The sequence below is a fragment of the Homalodisca vitripennis genome, chromosome 1 (assembly GCF_021130785.1).
Source record: "Homalodisca vitripennis isolate AUS2020 chromosome 1, UT_GWSS_2.1, whole genome shotgun sequence".
NCBI classification, from domain to species: Eukaryota; Metazoa; Arthropoda; class Insecta; order Hemiptera; family Cicadellidae; genus Homalodisca; species Homalodisca vitripennis.
The window spans coordinates 82801963-82824500 of NC_060207.1; the positions used below are offsets into that span (position 1 = coordinate 82801963).

The 22538-nt window shown below is 32.4% G+C and overlaps 1 protein-coding gene across 2 annotated transcripts in view; it reads right to left on the reverse strand.

Moving 5' to 3' along the window:
• LOC124365766 (iroquois-class homeodomain protein IRX-4) overlaps window positions 1-20593 on the reverse strand; it is a 94222-nt gene extending 73629 nt beyond the window's left edge. The window contains exon 1 of one of the 2 annotated variants that reach the window (XM_046821773.1): window positions 20490-20593. In XM_046821773.1, coding sequence (XP_046677729.1) covers window positions 20490-20540 — 51 coding nt within the window. In that variant the 5' untranslated portion in view covers window positions 20541-20593. Of the gene's footprint in view, window positions 1-11092; window positions 12045-20489 lie in introns of those variants that run through there. The other variant, XM_046821778.1, reaches the window with a different exon arrangement.
• Between the last annotated feature and the right edge of the window lie 1945 nt (window positions 20594-22538).

Below are 22538 nucleotides of genomic sequence, written 5' to 3' on the forward strand. Positions count from 1 at the left end.
TTAATGTTTTCGAATTCGGTCTTACAATATTAAGTTTAAAATAAAACATGTGAATAGTATAAAAGTAGGTTTGCTTCAGTTACTCATAAATACTTTGCAGTTGTTGTATAAAACATAAAGTACTAACTATTAGGTTGTTGCACAGATGATTTAGCTAAACGCTAAGAGTTAGTTAAAGTTGTGTTCTAAAGTTTAAATGCAATTTAGACAAAACCCGCGCAAAATAACTGCAATCAACCGTTAGTCACTTCGAGTGTTCTTTATTACAGGAATTTGCGTTATTAGCCTTCCTCCATGTCTCATTGTAGCCCATTTCCTGTACATTATACTAACACAATATTTAGAATTACTTCAGTTTCAAAAATTTGATGACTCCTATTGCTTGTAAAACTATAAAACTAAGTTATTTCTTAAGCGAGGAAACCCCTGCGCTCTTTAATTGACAACGTGAATTGAATTCGTAAAAATTCCTTTACTTTCAAATTCTTTTTCAATTCACTTCAAACATTTTCAAGCTGAGTATCTATAAAATAATTTATTACACAAATTGCTTTCATTTCTCTTCAAGATCGTAAATACTCTACTTCGAGAACCGAAAGAAGTAAAAAAGCATAAAGTAGAGTTTTAACAACATAAATATATAACAATAACTTAGCAAATCAATTTTTCACGTATTACTTAATAATAATAATAATACTTAATAATAATAAATTATTACGTTAATAAAAGACATCACCTCATTGCTATGGTAAAATTAAAAGGAATGTATATAAACTATTAAGAATCCAAAGAAATTATTTCTGTAACCCTTTTTTTCTAAAACGCGAATCAAAGTTTTCATTTGCAAAATAGATTTACTTACCCACATAATATTTCGAAGCTGTAACACTCAATCAAATTCCGGTTGTAACATAATTATTACGGTTAAACTAGATTACAACGTAGAATAGCACCTCTCAGCATGTTACACGAAAGATCAATTAATAGTTCTTACATAAAAGCTAAGCTTATCACAGACCTCACCTTGTTCTGTATCGAGTGATAACCCTCAAGTCGTAATTAATTAATAGAACATTAATCATCACCGAACTTATCGTTTTCCGTTCAATGTAAAGTTAACTGGTGTTTATTACATTATTGTGTGGTTTCGATTGAGATGCCGAGTTTGTAAATGTTCATAGAATATTGTACAGGGGGTTCGTTACAGTGGCGATTCATTAAGGATTAAATGTGATAATACTAAATATGTCATTATGAAGTTCAATTTTGTTATACTATAGTTTTCAAATATATATACATTTCACAAATTCCTTTTAAAATAACTCATTTTGGTATCTTCTAACTACTGGAAACCTTAGAATAGGTTAATATATCAGAACAACTCTGAGTAAATAAAAGTTTATAAAACATATTTAACATAAAAACATAGTACTAGGCCTATAAAAATAAACAAGACCTAGAAAGTTAGGCCTACATTATTTCGATCCATAGGAAAAGAATTTCCTGCAATGCCTAATTTTAGCAAATTTAAAAAATAGAAACCAATTCTCATCTTGTAACTATTATTATTTTAATAATATAAATTTGAAAATTGCACACAGTAGATGACGACATGCTGGCTATCAGAGATAATAGCCAGCCATAGGCAGGAGCAAAACGTCATTTCACTGGATTTACCTAAAATATGGCTGAGTTGAAAGTAAATAAATCTATTCCAAATAAAATTACACCTTTTTACAAATTTATAAAGAAATCAATTGAAATACATTAAAAAACTGAGATTCTCACAATTTGTGTTTTCGTGTCATCAACAAAAGACACTATGTAAGTACAATAAATCACTTTATCGTTAAAATAATAAATGCTTTTTACAGTGAGTGTAGCAATTAAGACTAGTGATGTATAATATTATACAGCAACTGTATAATAAAACTGTATAAATAAAACAAATTATACACAATTGATAAAAGTTAAACCCTATGAACTTTATAGAATAAGCTAATTATGTTTTTAGTAAAAGTAATATCAATTTAGACAAGTACCACATTAAACAGCCTTATAGATTTTTTGTAAATAAAATAAAATGGTAAGTAATACAAAATATTGCTTCTAACCCCAAGCTAACTTTTTGAATACGTAGCTTACTGAAATACATACTTGTGGCATCCTTAAACGCACATTATGTGCAGTAAACTTTTCGTATCTTCGTTGATAATAATTCTTGTGAAAAGTGTTAATATCTGTGTTATTTATTTTTTAACTTTGCGTACTTTATAAATAATACTGATTAGTTAGGTTAGGTGTTTTGAGTTATTTCAGTTTAATTATTATTCAAATTGTTACCGACAATGAAACTCTACATATTTTTATTAAGTTACATCACTTACAACAATGATATTACTACGTTTGTTCGTAATCGGTTGATAGATTCAGAAAAAATTATTTCATCATTAAAACCCGAAATGGCGGCTAGCGCCTATAACCTGGAGATTTTAAAAGCCTACGGAGCAAAATGGGGGGCTTATGCAACATTGAGTTTGGAATTAGAAAATGTATAGACGACCGAAAGTTTTTGCAACACCATGTAGGCCTATATTCTAACTTTATGACAAAGTTTACAAACAACATAATTACCATGTCGGTAACAGATTTACAGGTAGTTAAGCATCCATCATTGCCCACTTTTCCTCAAAATGTCATTAGCACCTTTAATTAAATATACTGTTGGAATGGAATATAGAAAATCAATCATAGTAATAACTGCAACAATATACCAATTTATCAAAAAGTTAGCATGATAACATAAATTTCTAGATATTACCTTTTATGTAAAGGTAATTAAGTTGTTGATGTAATTAAACATACACGATTTACAAGCATTATCTGTGCGCATAACGTCATAGATTGGTGTGGATATGAAAAAAATAGAAAATATGTACAAATTAATTTAATTTAAAATTATTAATTACTACATATGTTTTATCTTTAATATGGCTGTTTAATGTTAAGTATGTTACCGGAGAGAGACATGTTCTCTTAAAAGGCTTAGAAGAACGTTGCAAAAGATAACGAATGGTTACGTTATACTATAAAAAATAAAAAGTGAACAAGAGTAGAACTAACAACGTATATTGTATTTACAAAGTCTAACACATATTCGAGTGTACTTTGAGTCTCAGATAGGAAAGTACCTTATGAAACGATTTATTGGTTAATTTATTACACGAATGTGTACAAAAAATCGTGACTCGTCTATTATTATTACTATTAACATCAAAATAATATTAAAATCTTAATTAAATTAATTAATGAAATATGTCTCCCAATATAAAACTAGAGTTAAATGATAAAGAATTAATGTTATAAAGTTGAACAGTTTCATATTTTATGTATTTTTTATGCAAAACATTTAATGTGTTTAAAAATTCAATTTTGATACATAAAAGTGTATAGAAGTTATGAAAGTGATGTTACGATAAACAACACGTGAAGAGTATTTAAGAGTCTAAACAATTTCTAACTTTTATAATCCACATAAATAGCAATTAATTATAATTAATTACAGTTAGTTGCACTCAGGTCCCAATTTATTGTAATAAGTTTCTTACAACTATTGTAGAATTGGCACAGGAAAATTTCATCTTACAAAACTTCGTGTGGAAAATGTTTAAAAAACGGATTGTCACAATATTTTTACATCATCTATCATCACTAATAATCAACAATGAAGTAGGTTACATAAGATATTAGATTTTGCCATTTCAAATAGCATACTACATTGAGTATGAAACACAATACTATTGAAAACCAAATCCAAATCAACGTATTTATTTCCACAAGCCTATACGGGCACAAAATTTGCCATATTATAACGACGTTATTAATCCAAAATCACTACACAAAACAATAAAAAATCGAAACTCTCATTGGCCCATAGCTATCCTTTCCAGCTTAAACTCCATCAAATTATTGTTATATCTTTCAATATCGATATTTGGTATATTATTGATGAATAGGCTACTATTAATATGATTAAATAATATAAATTTGTCATGTTTTCTTAAAATGTGTATTTAAACATTGTAGTTTAAGTAGGTTGAGTACAAATTTCACTCCCTGTGTGGGTTATTTCTTGTTTTTATTCTTTTCCAATTAGATATAATAAATCTAAAAACAAAAAAAGGAATTTTGTCCATTAATAAGTACATTAAAATAAAGGTTTTATAAGTGTATTGTTCCTATGAAACACCAGACACATCCATATCGTTAGTGCTGGATATGTAATATTGCCATGAAAAATAAGAAAATGTCTCATCTATTCCATACATGACAATCAACTTATTTAATTGATCAAATTATTGTGACTGTTAAAATTATCAAGATTGCTATCAGTGATTTGAAACCATATTAAGAGACAAGGAATTACAGTTCTTTGGACACGAAATATATATTCTATACGTAGACAGCATTAACTGCCAAATGTATACTTCTTTGGACACGAAATATATATTCTATACGTAGACAGCATTAACTGCCAAATGTATACAAATACTCTATAAAACTCATTTCCAAAAGTGAGTAGTTGTTGTACTCAATTATATTTAATTTATTCTACAGCTATAAGAATTATAAGAACTTTCTTAAACTTTACTTCACAAATAAATTATGTTTAACTAAGTCAAATTGCTCATTAGATATTTTTAAGATCTTTGTATAAAATAATTATCTCGCGCGAATCAAGCTAGGTATTGTTAATAATGAAAGATGTCTACATAAAATGTAGGATTGTTACTCACATACAATGTAATTCACCTACAATGTTGTAAAGGCTGTATCATTTTAATTTAATAAAGATAATCATTACGCTACCGAAAAGTGTGCCCTTATTTGAAAATAAACTCAACAAATAATATAATTTTGCATAAATATATAAGCTAGCGAACCTCAGTTCACATTTTGTTTAAGATAAAATGTACTATTAGGAATTCCTAGTTATTTATCCCCTTACCATATATTAAAAGAAAAACTATATTTCAAATTATAAAAAGGGAAATTTTTCAAATAAAATATAAGGATCAAATCTTATTACCTATAATACTACATAACTACATCGTAATTTAAAAATAATAACACATTTATACCATCTATTTTACTTACTGCCAAGAATATTTGGAATTTCACTGTCAACTATTTAAGCAGAATATTTGCAAATCTGGAATTCGTTCTAGGTACAATTGTATACATTAAGGGGACTCACTAAACATATTGTTATTTGTCGTTTATTGCTGATACGGACTTATTTTACGCAGGTTTGACAACGGGGATGATATAAAAAGTTTTTGTTTGATTAATATTGACTTAATAAATATATAATAAATGTTGATAATATGTGACAGTAAATTATGCAACTAAAACAATATAACTGATTCTGCTTTCCAGTTGCCGACTCTTTCAGCTACTCAGGCCATTATTTAAAATTATTAATTCATTCCTTTCCTTAAGTTTCTAGCACGTGTGTTACTAATTTTTAGTCTAACAACACTATTCTAGAAAATTTAAGTGAATTCATATTTTATGAAATTGCTTCTATAACCGTACATTGTAGTTAAATTATTTGTGCAATAAAATACATTACATATATATTTGAGTAAACCAGACCTACCAATACGTAGACCTATACTGTGAAAGAGATTATATTTTGATTAATTTCCCTCTGTCATATTTCAGCAGAAGTGTCACTTCTAACACCTAATTGTCCTATTATCATAAACTTTGTTCTATTTGATAACTTTTAAGACATTTACTATAGGTTTTAAAGTTATTTTACGCACTTACACTAAAATTGAAAGGTACTAAATGTAGACTATTTAAAAACAATTAAGTTTACGCCGGATAATAAGGTATTTCTGAATTATTAATATTTAGGAAAAGGAAGGACCAATTCCAAATTATGTTGTTTATACACCATTTATATCCTAGTGATCAGTGAGGGTTGCGATATTGATAAACTATGCATTCTCTTAAAAGCGTTTCAACTTAAATTTGGTTTATTTCAGTACACAGATCATTTTACAGGTTGTGGAGTAAGGGGGATGTATTTTAAATCAGAGGAAAAGAAGTATTTTGTCTAACCTAACGTGTAGTAAATATATTTTTTAGTGCAGGCTTTCTAAATTTAGTTTTTCCAAACCACTTTAGATACTTTTAAATATTTTTGGCAGCTAAAGCTCTTAGAAACGAGAAACCTTTTTATATCATTCCATATTTGAATACGCTTTCTTAATTGATATATTATGTATCTATTTAAGAATTTGGAAAACTAAATTATTCGTTAACACGAGGGCACTTTGCCAGGTGCTATACACTTTGTCTGCAGGAGAATGAGAACCGTGATCGAGTTTCACCGAATTTAGGCAATACTCTTGAAGCAATTGTTCTTCAAAACACTCGATTTATGTTCCTAAGTTCACTTTGCTAGAAAAAACCAGTTTGATCACAGTGAGTTAAATCTGAAACAAGTAAAATTCGTGTTTGGCCCATTTTTTTATTTTAACAAAACGCGTTTACCTGATATACTCAAAATATGCTTTAAAATACTCAATGTTGTTGAAAAAATATACTTCCACTTGAGCGCACGTTATTTCATATTTATTTGTTAAATCTTAAATAATATATTATATATATATATATATATATATATATATATATATATATATATATATATATTGAGTAATAGTAAAAGAATAATTTATATTCATTAACTAATAAAACGAATAATTTTTTTTTTTTTTTATTTTAACGTGAATGTGTTTAAATAAGTAAACCATGACTTAGGCTACTACAGTCAAGACGTTTCAGCAAGAATTTCAAAAGCACTTTTCACGTTAGCTACAACCTATTTTGTAATTCAACACAACGAATGTGTAGGCCTACTAATTGTTTAGATGAAAACGATTTAGACAAAGGTAGGATATGTTCTAAGCGTCGATGACGGGTCACCGGTACACATTGATGGGTGTAACCTATGGTAATTATATACATGTGTTTAGCATTGCAATGCGGACGCCTGACTAATTACAGTATACATGTAGTGTAGTCACCTCATTGTAATCAGTAGTTACTGAACTGATCGCGATCGGTGTGCGCACTTATTTATTGCTTAGATTTGATATAAATATTGTCTTTTGATAGTTTTAAACGAGCCTACTTACTCTACTATTAATTTAATACTAGGGCTACACGTTACTGTGAGTGAGATATTGTAATGTCGAGTCCATTATGAATTACAAAAACGTTGTTAATTTTCTTTTCATTATTAAACTCTTCTCCTCTGTTCGAACGTTTGTTGTTTATTGGGAGTTTCTATTGAGTTTTATAAAACTGGTTAAATGGCCGTTTAAAAATTGTTAGTTGTACTGGATGTATAATTGTATCATAACCAAAAACATTTCATTGCTTACAGCGATGTAACCAATTATGTGGTCAACATACTTGTAGTATTATTGACTACAAAAATTAATCAATTATTTTTAAATAGCCAACAATGTACAAGACGGTAAAGTAAAAGTACTTAATTTTCAACAAAAAAGACTGATTATAGGGCTACTAGAAAATTATAGCCTATCTCAATAATTAACGCATTAGGCGGAATAAGTTGTAATCTAAATTCAAAAAAGCTAAATATTGTTATGTTATGAACAATTTAAATGGTTCCAAATTTTACTACTGCGTGGATTATTCAATAATTTATGTCCAAATAACATAATAAAATATCATTAGTGCTATTTATCTATATAAGTTATTGTAACAAGTCTTTTACACTAGGAAAAGGCCTCTAGAATTTAGGCTACTTATGTTTCCACAATTATTGTAAAATAATTAAATATTTTAATTGAATACTGTGAACAGGGTTGAATCACTGAAACATTTTATTATGTTTTGAATAATATCCTTTTTCTGTTTGTTTATTTATTTTTTCCGAATTAAAATATCGTGTCTAGTGATCTAAAATCATGTTAAGATGTAAAATTTACGAATGTTGACCCAGTCCATCAGTTTTTTTTTTTTTTCTAGGAAACAAACTTCAACCCAACAATTTGTCCGTACTTTTACATTCATCAAGTACATAAATATGATGATACAATACAAATGTTCTGCTTTAATTTTATTGTGTCGGTTCAATTTTAATTTGGAGCATTGAAATAAAAAAAGTCGATTGCACTACTGAACAGTGTGTAGGTAAGTTGGTCGTGAAAGAGCGCATTAACTTACATACAACCTGTAATTTATGGCACCACGGACTTATTAGATTAATCCAATCAGAAATCAATACTGTAACTGATTTATTTATTTATCACTGACATATCATTACCGGGTCCATTCAATCTTGTGCTATAGAACCTCAATACGCTGGCGGTGTTTGTGTAATAAAGCGATAACGTCGAACTTCTGTAATAAGGGGTAACGGCAGCCTTAGGGACAACTACTGCGGCACTGCAAATTGAAATAGGAAGGTAAGAGACATAGTGACCACCTGACGCCTGGCCTACAGCCAACCGTGTACACACTGTCCACTGAAAGATGGACTGGCGGTACCGTGCCTGCCGTGCGTTCGTCCAGGCGACGCGACACGGCCGATTGTATAAATGTAAATCATAATAAAACAGACCATTGTTAGCCTTGAAACATCTGGCAGAGGGTTGATCCACTAGGTTGTGGCGAGTTCGATGAAAGATGAACACTAGTTAGGAACAGTTAAGCATGACTTGATTGGAATCTATAGTAGGAAGCTCAATTCTTGATGACCGAGTTCCACGAATTCTTTACGATGTTCACTATCTTAGTAGTCGTTGCTTTTAGTTTTAATCACACTTAAGAATGAAATTAATGATGAAGTGTGAGACTCCATGAGTAGAGTTAATAGTTGTTTCAGGTTTTGAGGTTAGCCTATTCAACAAAACCTAATCTTTTACTTACAGACAAATTAGATAAGTCGTCTTCCAAACTACAACATAACCACTTTTTATAATATGACTCTTTAATTTATAGCTCGTGTTTAAAATTTGCAAGGTTGTTTTATTAAAATAAAGTAGGCTAATATCTGTGACTGTTTTATAACAACAAAAATATCTCATTACGCAGTAACTGCAAAGTAAACTGTTTCCAAGACGAAAAAATGTAATCGGTTGATTTAGTTTCAAAATACCTTTTAGCTGAAATTTGTTCATTGCCTGCGTAAAAGTGTCAGGAAGTTTAGGCTATTGGTTGACACAAAAGAAGCATAAATTCAACTTACTCGACTAATTTTACACTATTTAACATTTGATTTTTTTTAATGCAGTACATTATAAATTTAATATTAATGCCAGTTTTAAAATTTCTGACATCATATTTCGGTGTAATATTTAGTTGGGTATAAATTGTCTTTTATTCGTTCTTCAAAGAGATTTAGTGACTTTCCGTACAATGAGTGAAGATGATCTGAGTAGCCACGAGTCTAATCTGTTATGCCTAGAATTCTAGAGAATGCCTTTACGCGATAATTGAACGAGACGTGTAACTTGGTGATATCGCGGATTTTATTACTCTGCTAACTTTTGTTACAACTCATTTACGGTAATGAGTCATTTTTATTGTAAAATTTCAAAAACTCCCCAGTTTTCACCAAAAACAGTTTTAAGGGCTTCATGACTTTGTTTAAATTGGCATATTTGTATTGTTTAAAATATTTCGGTATACTAACAAAGAAATTAATTTTTAATTTGGGAACAGTTTTGTGAAGAATTGCGGTAGTAAAGAAATATTCCTTTCCAAGAATAAAATGTGGTCATCAACGAATTTTATGAACCATTATAAAATAAAAATCGATATTAACATATTCACATTTACTGAAAGTGTAACATTTTTTAATTTGCTTTAAGTTTTATCAAGAATTTTACTTTTTAGGCAATATGTTACGAGTTGTTCAGTCACTTACCATTTAGCCTACATGAAAACTTTTTAGACAGGTAGGCCTACATTTTAGTTTTCATCAATAATTACCGCGTAACTTCAATAAAAGCTCTCATTCAATACTTATTAGGTTTTGAGTTTCCAAACTTTGATACAGGGTTTACTTAATATGCATGATCAGAATGATGTTAGTACGCCATTGTTACGTTATCTCGTTATCAACGTTTTTGACGGTAGTTAGTCTTTTGTTACAGTACAGACTTCTTAGAAACTGACCCTGATTGTTATTTTGTTATAGGCTGATTTGGTTATGATACTATTTTAAAAGTGTTAGCTTTTGTTAGAATCTTTATTTATTTATTAGAGTATGGACTTAGTATAAAAAAACAACATGTGGAGCTGTTAACCCTCTTAAGTAATTTGTTCTAGAATTAGCTTTTCAACCAGGTATTATCTTTAGTCCTACTTCACAACGATGGGACCCTCAATTTGTATGAAACTGAATGATTCTTCCACTTCTACCTTAGTTTCTCTGCATTATGGAGTATTTGTATATTTAGATTTTTAACACATAACTCAAATAATAATAAATATTACAGTTAAGCACTAAATTAATAGGTACTTTATTGAGCTATCTTATTACACTTATTTCATAGTACATTGTCACCTCATTTACAATGACATTACTTTATTCCTGTTGAAAAATCTACAAATACCAGGAAGTGGCTAAATTAAATGTTTATCTAGTCTTAAGCTGTTTTGTATGTGATATTTCTAAAAGATTCATTATTAACATGGCCAAAACCTAGTTTTGACCTTAAATTGTCTATCAAACCACCCCTGTCACGATCCAAACATGGTTTTAATTTTCTTTTTTGTACGCCTAAGTAATAACATTTTACCTATAAAAATGTCCTACAATGTACCTACTATGTAAGTTGTCATCTAGAATAATGAGAATGGTATCATTTTGACACTTAATAGCCAGTTCAACAAAATTGAACGTAGGCCTATGTTTATTTTGAGAATAAGTTCAATTTGAAAGGTTGAAATTACTACTTTACTCATTGCGCCGCTTGTGGTGATGAGTGGTCTGCGTCATTATGTAAACATAACCTCAAACCGTATCTAAGACACTGACCTGATTGTTTGGCGAGCCTCTGAGCGGGAAAGTGGACATCTTCTGTGGGTCGAACCCAGTCCAATCTCTGTCTCACAGTTCAGTCAGCGACTCGTCAACAGCATATCCATTACTGGCCATGTCCTTATCACTGCTTATCACTGGCATGGCGGCACGGTCCGGTCCTCTCACTTCAGTCATCGTAAACTCTCACTTGTAGACGTACCACGTGACGCATGTTTGTAGCACACACACACGCACCCCCACCAGCACTATACCGCCCGCCGCGTGAGCACCCACGCAATCACTTGCCGAATGAAATATAATGTTCAAAGTTCTGTACGATCGAATTTTTTCTCCGGTCGCCGCGTCCACACTGTGGGAGAGAGCCGCTGCCGGGGAAGTGGGGTCGGTCGCGCGGCGGCGGAGGGGGTACTCTGATAACGTGCTCCGAAAACCCCCGCCGAAAAAAGCGATTTTTCGGGGAGGAGAAACTCTGTTTTGTGTGAGTATCGCCTTGTTCGTCAGTTTGTCCTCTCCCCACCCCGCCGCTCCCCCTCCGACTCCCCACCATACGCTATCTTCCTCCCCCTCTTGTCTTCCTCTCGTCCAGTTGTCGTGGTTTTTGCCCGCCGGACGACGAAGATTCCGTCTCCGCTCGCTCGATGTTACACGTCCGCACAGATAAGTACGGTACGTGCTGTGGTCCGACTGCGAGGAACGCGTAGAACGGAGTGTCGCGAAAGACGATAGACAGTCAGTAGGCTACCGAGACGTAGAAGGAAGAAGCATCGATTGCGTCGAGAACCTTGGCGGCGTGGCGAGGCGCGGCGCTGAGGGTGGTCTCACAACAAAATGCACACAAACTACAACAAGCTACTCGTGTCTGTGCGCGCCCCACCTCCCCCCGCCACGCGATTGAAAAACCTCCCGCTCTGTCGACTTTTTCCCCTCTTTCGCTTCTCTTTTTTCTGCGGGTCGCGCGGCGTCGTGATAGGTTCGGCGATACTATCTCGCCCCGCCCCCCGCCCGATGCCCTCCAATCGTGTCATTCTGTCTCCGGCGATGATAGATCCCCCTTGTTCGACATGCCTCCCTGGCCCCCACGACGAATCAATGGCGTCTCCTTCTGACCCTCTACTCTACAGTCTACTGTACACGCATATTAATCACTGTAACCACATACAGGTATAATCTACATTAGTTCCCTCACTGTCCGCCTCGACCTCGCCGCGCTACTGCACACTTACACTTACTGTACACTAGATTGTGTTTACATGTTTATCAGAGCACTGTGCCCGTACAGCTCTACCCACTACCCTATCGGTTACATTAGCCATTCAATCAACACACCTTTCCTCTCGCTCTCACCCTTGCAGTCTTGTACTACATGATCGTCTCCTGTCGCAAGCCACTTCACACGTTATCGCTTCCTTGTCTTTCTCGTCCTCTCGTCGTCGTTCACTTACACGATCGTTTTCGTCAAATTTTACCAGGAAACACTTGCAACTTTTCACGACTTCCAATTTTTCTGCCAACAAAATCTTCGGATAAAAATAGCACTTAGTATTAGTATCAATAGTAATGAACGACAATTAAAGTACGAATTTCTCTGGAGTATTTAAAATATTTACATATTAATTTAGCTTACATTACTTACGTTGCCCATTATCTGCGCGAAATGTAGGTCTACGTCCTTTTGGGAATTAAGAAGTTCTTAGTAAGAAAATTAATTTTCTTTTTTAAATTTAATTCAAAATTCTGGATGTACATTTAAATTAAATAACAGAGTCGAATTGAGAACCAGAATCATATTTCAGCAAATAGAACATGTTTAAATTCTGTTGTAAGATTTCTACATGAGAATTAAAGTAAAAAAACCTTTATCTTTAAAATAATTTACGAGCTATGTAAAATATAGGCGTCTTTGTAGTACACTTACATACATCGTAAATTATTACTAATAGGCCTAAGTCTTCCACAGTAAAGATTAACGCTAACAAGTAACATGCATCATTAGTCTAAAACAAGTGTCACTAAATCGATAATATGTCGACCTTATTGATTCTTAAAATGAATATAAAAAAATCATTGTTGGACAAAATAAGAACTCCGCAATGAACAAGTTTGTTCCTCTTATATGACCTCAAGTTAAGTTAGTGATCCGTATATATGTGTGTTGATGTTGACCGTAGAGTATATTTCTTCCTTCAATTATTGAAGCTCTGCAGTAACACACACAACATCTGCATTGCTAAAATTGAGAAAAACTTTTAAACTGAACATTTAAATACTTTATAATTAAGTTATGTACCCCATTAGTAACAAAATATTTAATAATTACATAATATAGTTCGGATGAAATGTTACAGCACGGGCATAATTTTTGTATAGTTAGAGGTAGAAAATTACAACAGGCCTTAGATTTGTTAAGATTTGTATAGGCCTAGATTATAATTGATATATTTTATCTTTATTTTCTACGATTTTTAGTAATCAGAAGTTGTACAGACTAATCTTTTTCTTTTTAGTTTCTGTGGTTATTATATGGTTTAATGTTGTTAATCAGCTCTAAATAAATAAGTCAATAATAAATTTAACTTAACGTACCTAACTAATACAAACATTAATTGTAAATTTTTAAAAATTAATATTTTCTTCCAAACCTAATTTATTAAGCCTAATATTTCGAAAACAATTTATCATAACTACCAATCAATGCAATACGGTGCACAATAGAACCTTTTTGTAACCTTTTGTAAATAAAATTAATAACGATTTCTTATAATATTCCTTTATCCTTATAATTTAACTTACATAATAATATATACATTTTGACTTGAGTCTAATGTTTTAGCTGTTTTAGTTATTTGTTTTTCATAAAAGTTCTTCTTACTATTCCTCCAATCGTGAGTTGAAATTAAATAGGATATTTGATAGCTAAATATTTAAAATAACTTAAGACATCAACAAATGTTTCTTGCTTCAACTGAACATTTTTGATGCAGAGTTGTAAAATACTCTATTAAGAGATGGACTTAAATATTATGGTATGAATAGAAAAATAAATAAATAAAAAAGAATGTCTAGTTATTTATTTATTTTTACTTCAAACTACCTATCCCCTTGAAGAAATTCATTGGTATTTTCTCTTTCTTAAGCAAGTTGATCCTAGCCTCTTAATTTACAGTTAAAAATACACAACTTTTTATAGTGAGCTAGAACCTAACTGTATAGCCTATGTCATAATACCTCCATCCATATATGAATCAAATTATCTCCAAAGGTTTTGGATGGTAGTATTTCTTCTTCTCCGAGTTCCATCCATTTATATGGTTTAAAAATTATAAAGTGCTTGGTTCTGATATTATGGATATGGTTCTAAATAAAGTCTTTGTACAGATTACAAAAAAGTATCCTATATCACAATAAATGAATTAGGGAACGAGTCGCCAGGAGTGTGGATCGCTCCTACAGGCACATCTACACAGATATGCAAATAGACTACTACTTATGGACCTTCCTTCAAACATCTAAAGAACAAAAACACAAAGTAATATGTAAATCTAGGGATCTAATTTCCAGAAGTGTTATAGGCTAACTGTTAAAATGTTTAGTGTACGTTAGTATACTTTTTTGAATGGATAGTTGTGAAATAGACAAATTCATGAAGATATATTTGAAATATTACAAAATCCGCTCTTTAGACAAAATTACAAGGTAGTGGTGTAACGAACATGGAGAGTAATATCCCCTAATTTAATTTTTGAAGGGAAATAGTCATAAAAATGGAAGATCGATTGCGTTGGATTAATAAAATACTCCTACAAATTATACTTTATTAAAGGTGATTTTTAAACTGTAAACAAACCTGTCATAAACTTGTACATTTCATGGATATGTTGGAGCACATTTTGCTTTACTTAGGATATTAGTGTTCTCTCCACTGCAATTGCTATAAATTTGATATTTGAGAATGATTTGATCGAAAATATTTAGACTATATTTTGTGGTAGACGTTAGTTTTAATACGACTAATGGCGATATATACATCGTTATTAATAATATTACCTTCAATGTGAAAATAATAATGTCAGACAAACACTCGTTTCTGCATAAAACAAACGTAGAATAAAAATTAAGATCGTTACAAAAATTCCATGGACAGTTAATGTATAATTACTCAAAACAACCAAAATCTAGGCCATGAAAAAAATAGAAATTAGTAATCTTGATACATTTCATTACGTAAAATCCACGTTACCGTACTTTTTAATAGCATATAAAGATGAATATTGATGTTAGCGCTGAAGTTAAAATTGTCATTTATGTCGCGTTCTTGCCTTGTCATACGTTAATTAAGAGTCTGGTCATATTTCTTGTGTCCAAACATGACTTGCAGCTTTCTTTTCAGTAAACAAGTAAAAACTCTAACCGGTCGGTGTTGGGCTTTGCTCGTGATGTAATTGGTTTATGAGAATAATAATTAGAGTACGGAATGGTAAATTTCAAGATATTTTTAAAACTGCGAAAGTCGTTAAAATAAATGACGCGATTTTAACTTAGAAACTCATCTTTGAAATACTCACACTACGATGATGTTATTTAGACGAAATATAAGTACTCATACTTAATCTACCCTAAAAATACTATTATAAATTAAAAATATATTGCATCATAAAGTGTTTCTCGTGACTGTAATGAACAAAATAGGGTATTATGCTTAGGAAAAGTCCAGCCGATGTTGGATTAAAAACATTTTGGTTTTAAAGTTGAAAAATCTGCTTCAATTAAATTATTGAACAGAAACATGAAAGCAGATAAATCTCACTTAGACTAAGCTTAGTAAGTAATACTATTATAACACTAGCGTTACTTAGTGACTTATTTACTTAGATGGTTTTAAAATAGTGCGGGTTGAGTTATTTTATTAGACAATTTATTGAGTTATAAAATATAAAGAAAGTTTTAAAACTTTGGTTTCTTTTTTCTATAAATCCAGGCCCAAAAATGCGTTAAAAGCCTTAGATTGTAAATGGCATGGACTCTGCATGTAATGTAAGCATATTGTATAGAATTCTGTATGTATAATAAACGACAACATTTGCTTATTTAGTATACTATTATAATATCGTAAGTATATTTGTTATTTATCAACATTATTTCTTCGGTTGTCCTTGGGGTGTAAGTTAGTTCGAGACATAGGTTACAGATAGGTGGGACAGATTTTGTACATAACGGTTAATTTTTGCCGAGAAACAGTAAAGTTGTAATAAATCTTAGGAATGTATTTCAGCTACTCGCTTGCCTAACTCTCTGTGTTGGAAAAACTCCACATTTCCTTTACGTTGAATGCTCACTTTATTAAACCGAAATTTAATTTGATTAATGATTACAAGGAAATCTGTATAAGTGGAGAACCCATAGGGCGAGTGAACCAGAACTGACAGAACCATTAACACTATCATTGAAGTAACGAGATAAATAATTTTACACTAAATTCGAAATATGGTTATGGAACTAATCTGATAACTTTGAATTATTGAAATACAAAAAAATCAGAACATAAAGGTTTTGGGAAGAATGGACCAATATATATTCAGCATTAAAAAATAAATTAACTAACACAAGAATGCTGTTAAATATGTAATCAAAGATAATAAATGCTTTAATGTAGTGTAAGATTTGAAAAATCTCTACTGGTGCAAACTTTAGTGTGAAATGCAGTTCAACATTATTGTTCGTATGTCAAAGGACAGAGAGTATTAGCTGGGCCTAAAGAGGAACTTATCTTGATTGCTTTACGTTTCATATTTCTCCCTCAAATTTGACCATCATAAAAAAGTGCCACTTTATATTCAAAGGGTTACACAATTGCTGTATAATGTACAATACTTATTACCGGAGAATTGTCTTGTGTACATCCATCCTTTCCTCATAATACTTAACTATTTTTCATCATTCATGACTAGCTACTCATTGTAAAATGGTGAACATGTTATAATGTCATCTGCCTAATCGGAAAACTGAGTGAAAGGGGGAGGACATCACAGTCACAAACAATTTCTTCTATCCATCCATGCTCACTTTTACAAAATGTTTGTAGTTTTTAAAAGGTGAAATAATAGTTTCTCGCATTATCAATTAACATCGGTCGGAACCAATGAGAAGCTCTAATAACAAACAACAAAGACTTGAGTATTTATAATTTATTTGAAATGACTTTCATCACTTTTATACGGCTACAGTAATGTGATTGTTATAATTTTGTAACTATGGGTTCTGTAAAATCAGAACTTTGTCACGACAAAAGCAGAATTTTCACAAAATGATTTGAACAACGTGTAGTATATTTCGCATAATTTGGCGTGTTGACAAATTTTAAGTTCAGGATAACTAGTTTACTAAGGATAAGTAGCCAATTACTTTAGTACGCTCGATAATTTTTAGTAAAACACATTTCTAACAAGTCATATTCACCATTTGTATCGCACAAGTACAACCAATCGTAATATATTCTTAAATAATAAAAAGAACAAAGAAAAAAAAATCACCAAAAAATAATGGTATTGTAGCAAATTATAATAAATATAACAACTGAAATCAATGCATTATTAATTTAACACAGTTTACACCGTAGGCTCGCTAATTTTACGTTTATTTCTAATGAAGGAATAACGTAAAATCCTATACACGGATTCTGTACCAGATTATTTTAACGTTTGAAATTAGTTTATTAGCACGTTTTATTCTACACAGCCATACCATTGTCATACTTTAGTCCAATATTATTGTTGTCGGTATTATTACCTTCTTGTTTTGATATAACAAATTTAGTTTTTGGTACTTTAGTTTTAGTTACAAACTAGAAAATAAATCATGATTTAAATCTCGATCTCCTTGTCTCAGATGTTAATGAAACCAAACGGTACCTATTGTTTGATTTATTCGACTTGATCAAAGCTGGTATGGAGATCACTGATAAATAAATGTTTATAAAACGGTAAAAAAGTCTTAAGTAAGAATATTATGTGGTTATCATTATTAGAATATTACAGGTTTATGTATATAAATCTTAAATAGACATGGTCCACGTAAAACACCATTATACACTAAAAACGCTGTTTTTTGCTAGCAGTGAAAAATATAAGTTTAGGGACTTCCAATCAAAACACAGCAATTTTTAATTTCAATTAAGAGATAATTTTTAGTATATTTTGTTAGAGTTAATGTATCTTTTCCACGCATGATTTCTATTATTTACTACACAGATTACCATCTAGTTTAAAAAATAATAAATAAATGCCCACCTACGTTTTGACCATTGTATAAATTTTATGTTTATGTAATAACTAGTAAACTTGTCTCAATTCCAACAACCATATTATTTAACTTATATTATATGTTTATGTATCTATTTGGATCACTAGTATACATGTGAAAAGTAACCGTGGTACAAACATTCCTCTACGTCTTACGTTGCTGTGCTGGGTTTTACATACTTTAATAACTTAAACCATCACAAGCCGTTCCGGGAATTTTCGTAATAGGGTCTTCCCTACATTACGTTAATACGCAAAGAGAAACGAATACATCGCGTTAAGTTAAATTAAATGTACCTTTAACTGTGTTTTTATTCCAGAAGAAGATCGCGATCGCGATCCACGCTCCGTGAGTCAGTGTTGTTTATTGCGTACACTCAAGGGGGGACTCTCCCTCGCGGTCCCGCTGCATCATCATTGATCGATTTATACGACAATCATTTTCACGTTGAAACCTTTCTTTCTCTCCAGAGCGACCGAGCAAGCGACATCGGATGATGTTGGCTCTCCACAAATCTCTTACTCCATATCGCTATGTGAATGTGGGGGCCTGCACGAGTTTGTAGAAATAATTATAACAGCCATATTTAACGTATCACATTGCCTTCTTGCAAACACAACATTCTTGTTGATTATACAGATCCAAACGCAGAAGGCGTGACTCTAAAACTAAAGGTGATGTTATAAATGATCATGGCTTGATCTTCGATTATTATCAATTAATAATCAAAGCAGAGATATACACCTAAGATTTTAAGCGTAGGCCTACTACACAACTGTAAAATTAGTAGGCTGTATAAGTACGAGTACGTAAATGTTATTAGGAAAGAGAATACATTTATTCAATCACAGCTTTTGAATTTTTCTTAGAAATACCAGGGACCTCAGCCAAATCTCATTTAAAATATAATAACTAATTTTTTAATAATTAATTTTATGCCGAGTGTTTGTATATAGGATACAAATGCGAGGACGTAACGAAATACTGAAAATGTAAATGGTGATTTTCCCACAAATTAAAAATTTAACTGAACCAGCATGCCTTTAAAAATACTAATCACATTTGAAAGACAGAATTTCTATAATAGTGTTAGATGAATGGACGAGAGAGAAACGGAAAACTTCATTTTTAGCCGGAAACTGCAAAAGAGTTATAAAAAGTTATAATCTATTGAAACTTACTTCCATATTGATATGCTTTTGCAGTACAAGTTATGTGTTCAAAAGAGAACAAGTTTTTTAATTAGATCTGCAGCTCAACCTCAGAATTGTTGAATTAGGCTATTTTATACACATATTTTTGATAACTGCAATGGTCCAAAATCAAGTTTAATGTCACTTAAAACAATCGCAATAATAAATTTGCTATCAAGTGTGTTAGATATTTAAAAATTCTAGTTTTATGTGTAGGACCTTTAATTTAATGTTACGTTTCATTAAATGTTCAGTTTGCTATATTAATAGACTAATACTAGCAGCAAGTATAATTTTCTGAATAAAAAGTTGAATTAAGAGATTTTTAATTTAAAAGTGTAAAGCTTAACTATTTAAGCTATAGTCAAGATATAACCAAAAGTTTCAACGTAAATATAAAATATATCCAAAATGGAAACAAAATCTATTTAATGTAGGCTAAAATTAAAATGTTGAAATAGAACAAAGTGAAAAATTTAAACTGTATCACCAAAATATAAATTTTACATGTAAATAGAATGTTACATTCACATTTTTAAATAAAAAAACATTTATTTATTTGCCACATTTTATTCCTACGCTGTGAAGATGAGATAATGCCAAAACACGTCTAAGTTTGATAAATTTTTAAAACCCAATCAAGGGTAGTTTAATGAACTGTAGTTTTGTCTGTGTAAAGAAAGATCCAGTACAAGATTTCATTAGTTTCAAAACCGAAACAAATATCTTTATATAATAAAAAAATTACTAAAGACATATACCAAAATATTTGTTGGTTGTTTTTCTGATATGTTAATTTAATTTAACATTCTTTAAAATTAGAATTTCTCTTCTGAGACGTAATGTCTACAACTTGTCATGCCGCCTCAAGGGGATGATGTGAGAGGACAGAGATGTGGTACCTTAGGATCCGCGGCGTGAAGTGAGGACGACCGGAACCGAAGGATCTGCATCCTGCCACCAGGTAGCAACACCGTCGCCGCAGCCGCCACCTCGGTCTCGCTATCGCTTTCTTTTGAATAACGTCCCCGATAAAAACCGTCGCCAGGCGGGGAAGGGGTCAGGGTGCGGGGAGGCGAGGCGGGATGTCGCGCGCGCATGGGGAGTTTTTTAATTTTTCCACAGATAGCGTTTGGATGCGGCTACAGCACAGAGGTGCGCGCACCCTGGCGACGGTTCTTGTAACTCGCGCGGTAAGGTGATGCGTGGTGGCGCGCCAAACTCGAATCGGTTATAATTAACTCCTCAGATTCATTTATCTCGAATCAACTGTTTGGTAACCTTATGGGTACTACAGGAACGGTAATAAGTAATTATTAAATATCAATCGCTGTGGTTAATTTTGTATTTAAATCATTTTAAATTATGAAAAAAATCGAAATAATACTACCTTTTGCCATAAATAATAGTAATAAACGGATAAATTTCCCAGTTTATTCAAATTACGTGTTTCACTTTTATTGTTTGTTGATTAGTCTATACGTAGTCAATGGAGACAAAATTTTGTTTTTCCTCTCTTCGAACTGCATTATTGGCTTTCCTCTGGATGTCATATCAATGAAAACATGTTTGAATATTAATGGTGCGCAGTACTCGTTCACAAGTAATATTTACTTTTTTTAGGAATTTATTATTGTGCTGAAAGGCTTAAACAAGGCTATCATGTATGATAAATACATGACCAAATTTTAATATAGTAGTAATATTTAAAATAAAGAATAAAAACAAAGTTTCCAGTTTAACAGGTTAAAAAAGAATAATCTTATTAAAAACAATAGTTTGTGCCCAAACATCATTAAAAGTACAAGTGACTAAATTAAAAAACGCTACAACTACTACAAACATTACAGTAATTAATACAAGTCAGTAATACGTTTAAATATTAGGGCCTACTAAATGTTATCTAAGAAAACCACTAATTAAACCCTTCTATAGCAAATTGGCGAAAATACCTTTGACTTACGCTTTAGTCGTATTCAGTTACACTGAGAACAGTTACATCTAGTCGACAATAAGCAGGGTGGCGACAAAATCCGCGGAAAGTTGTCAAGAAAGACATTCGATCAATTGACGAGCGGACAGGGGAAATGTGCGGGGATTTGTGCCGGTATTGGGAGCGCGGCGAGTGTAAGCTACTTACTCTGGAGCCCAGATGTCAGGACATGTGCTGCAGTCAGCCTATTTTTGCGGATCAATATATCTGGTCGGTCAAGATATCAATTGACGAGCGGACGAGGGAAATGTGCGGGGATTTGTGCCGGTATTGGGAGCGCGGCGAGTGTAAGCTACTTACTCTGGAGCCCAGATGTCAGGACATGTGCTGCAGTCAGCCTATTTTTGCGGATCAATATATCTGGTCGGTCAAGATATCAATTGACGAGCGGACGAGGGAAATGTGCGGGGATTTGTGCCGGTATTGGGAGCGCGGCGAGTGTAAGCTACTTACTCTGGAGCCCAGATGTCAGGACATGTGCTGCAGTCAGCCTATTTTTGCGGATCAATATATCTGGTCGGTCAAGATGTCAATTGACGAGCGGACAGGGGAAATGTGCGGGGATTTGTGCCGGTATTGGGAGCGCGGCGAGTGTAAGCTACTTACTCTGGAGCCCAGATGTCAGGACATGTGCTGCAGTCAGCCTATTTTTGCGGATCAATATATCTGGTCGGTCAAGATGTCAATTGACGAGCGGACAGGGGAAATGTGCGGGGATTTGTGCCGGTATTGGGAGCGCGGCGAGTGTAAGCTACTTACTCTGGAGCCCAGATGTCAGGACATGTGCTGCAGTCAGCCTATTATTGCGGATCAATATATCTGGTTGGTCAAGATGTCAATTCCCAGCCCTCCCCCATTCGCACACTCAACTGTCGATTTCCTTCGCTATAAATTCGCTTTCAATCGGCACTCGGCGAGAAGGGCACGTTTTAAACTCATATTGCCCATCCCCTGATCC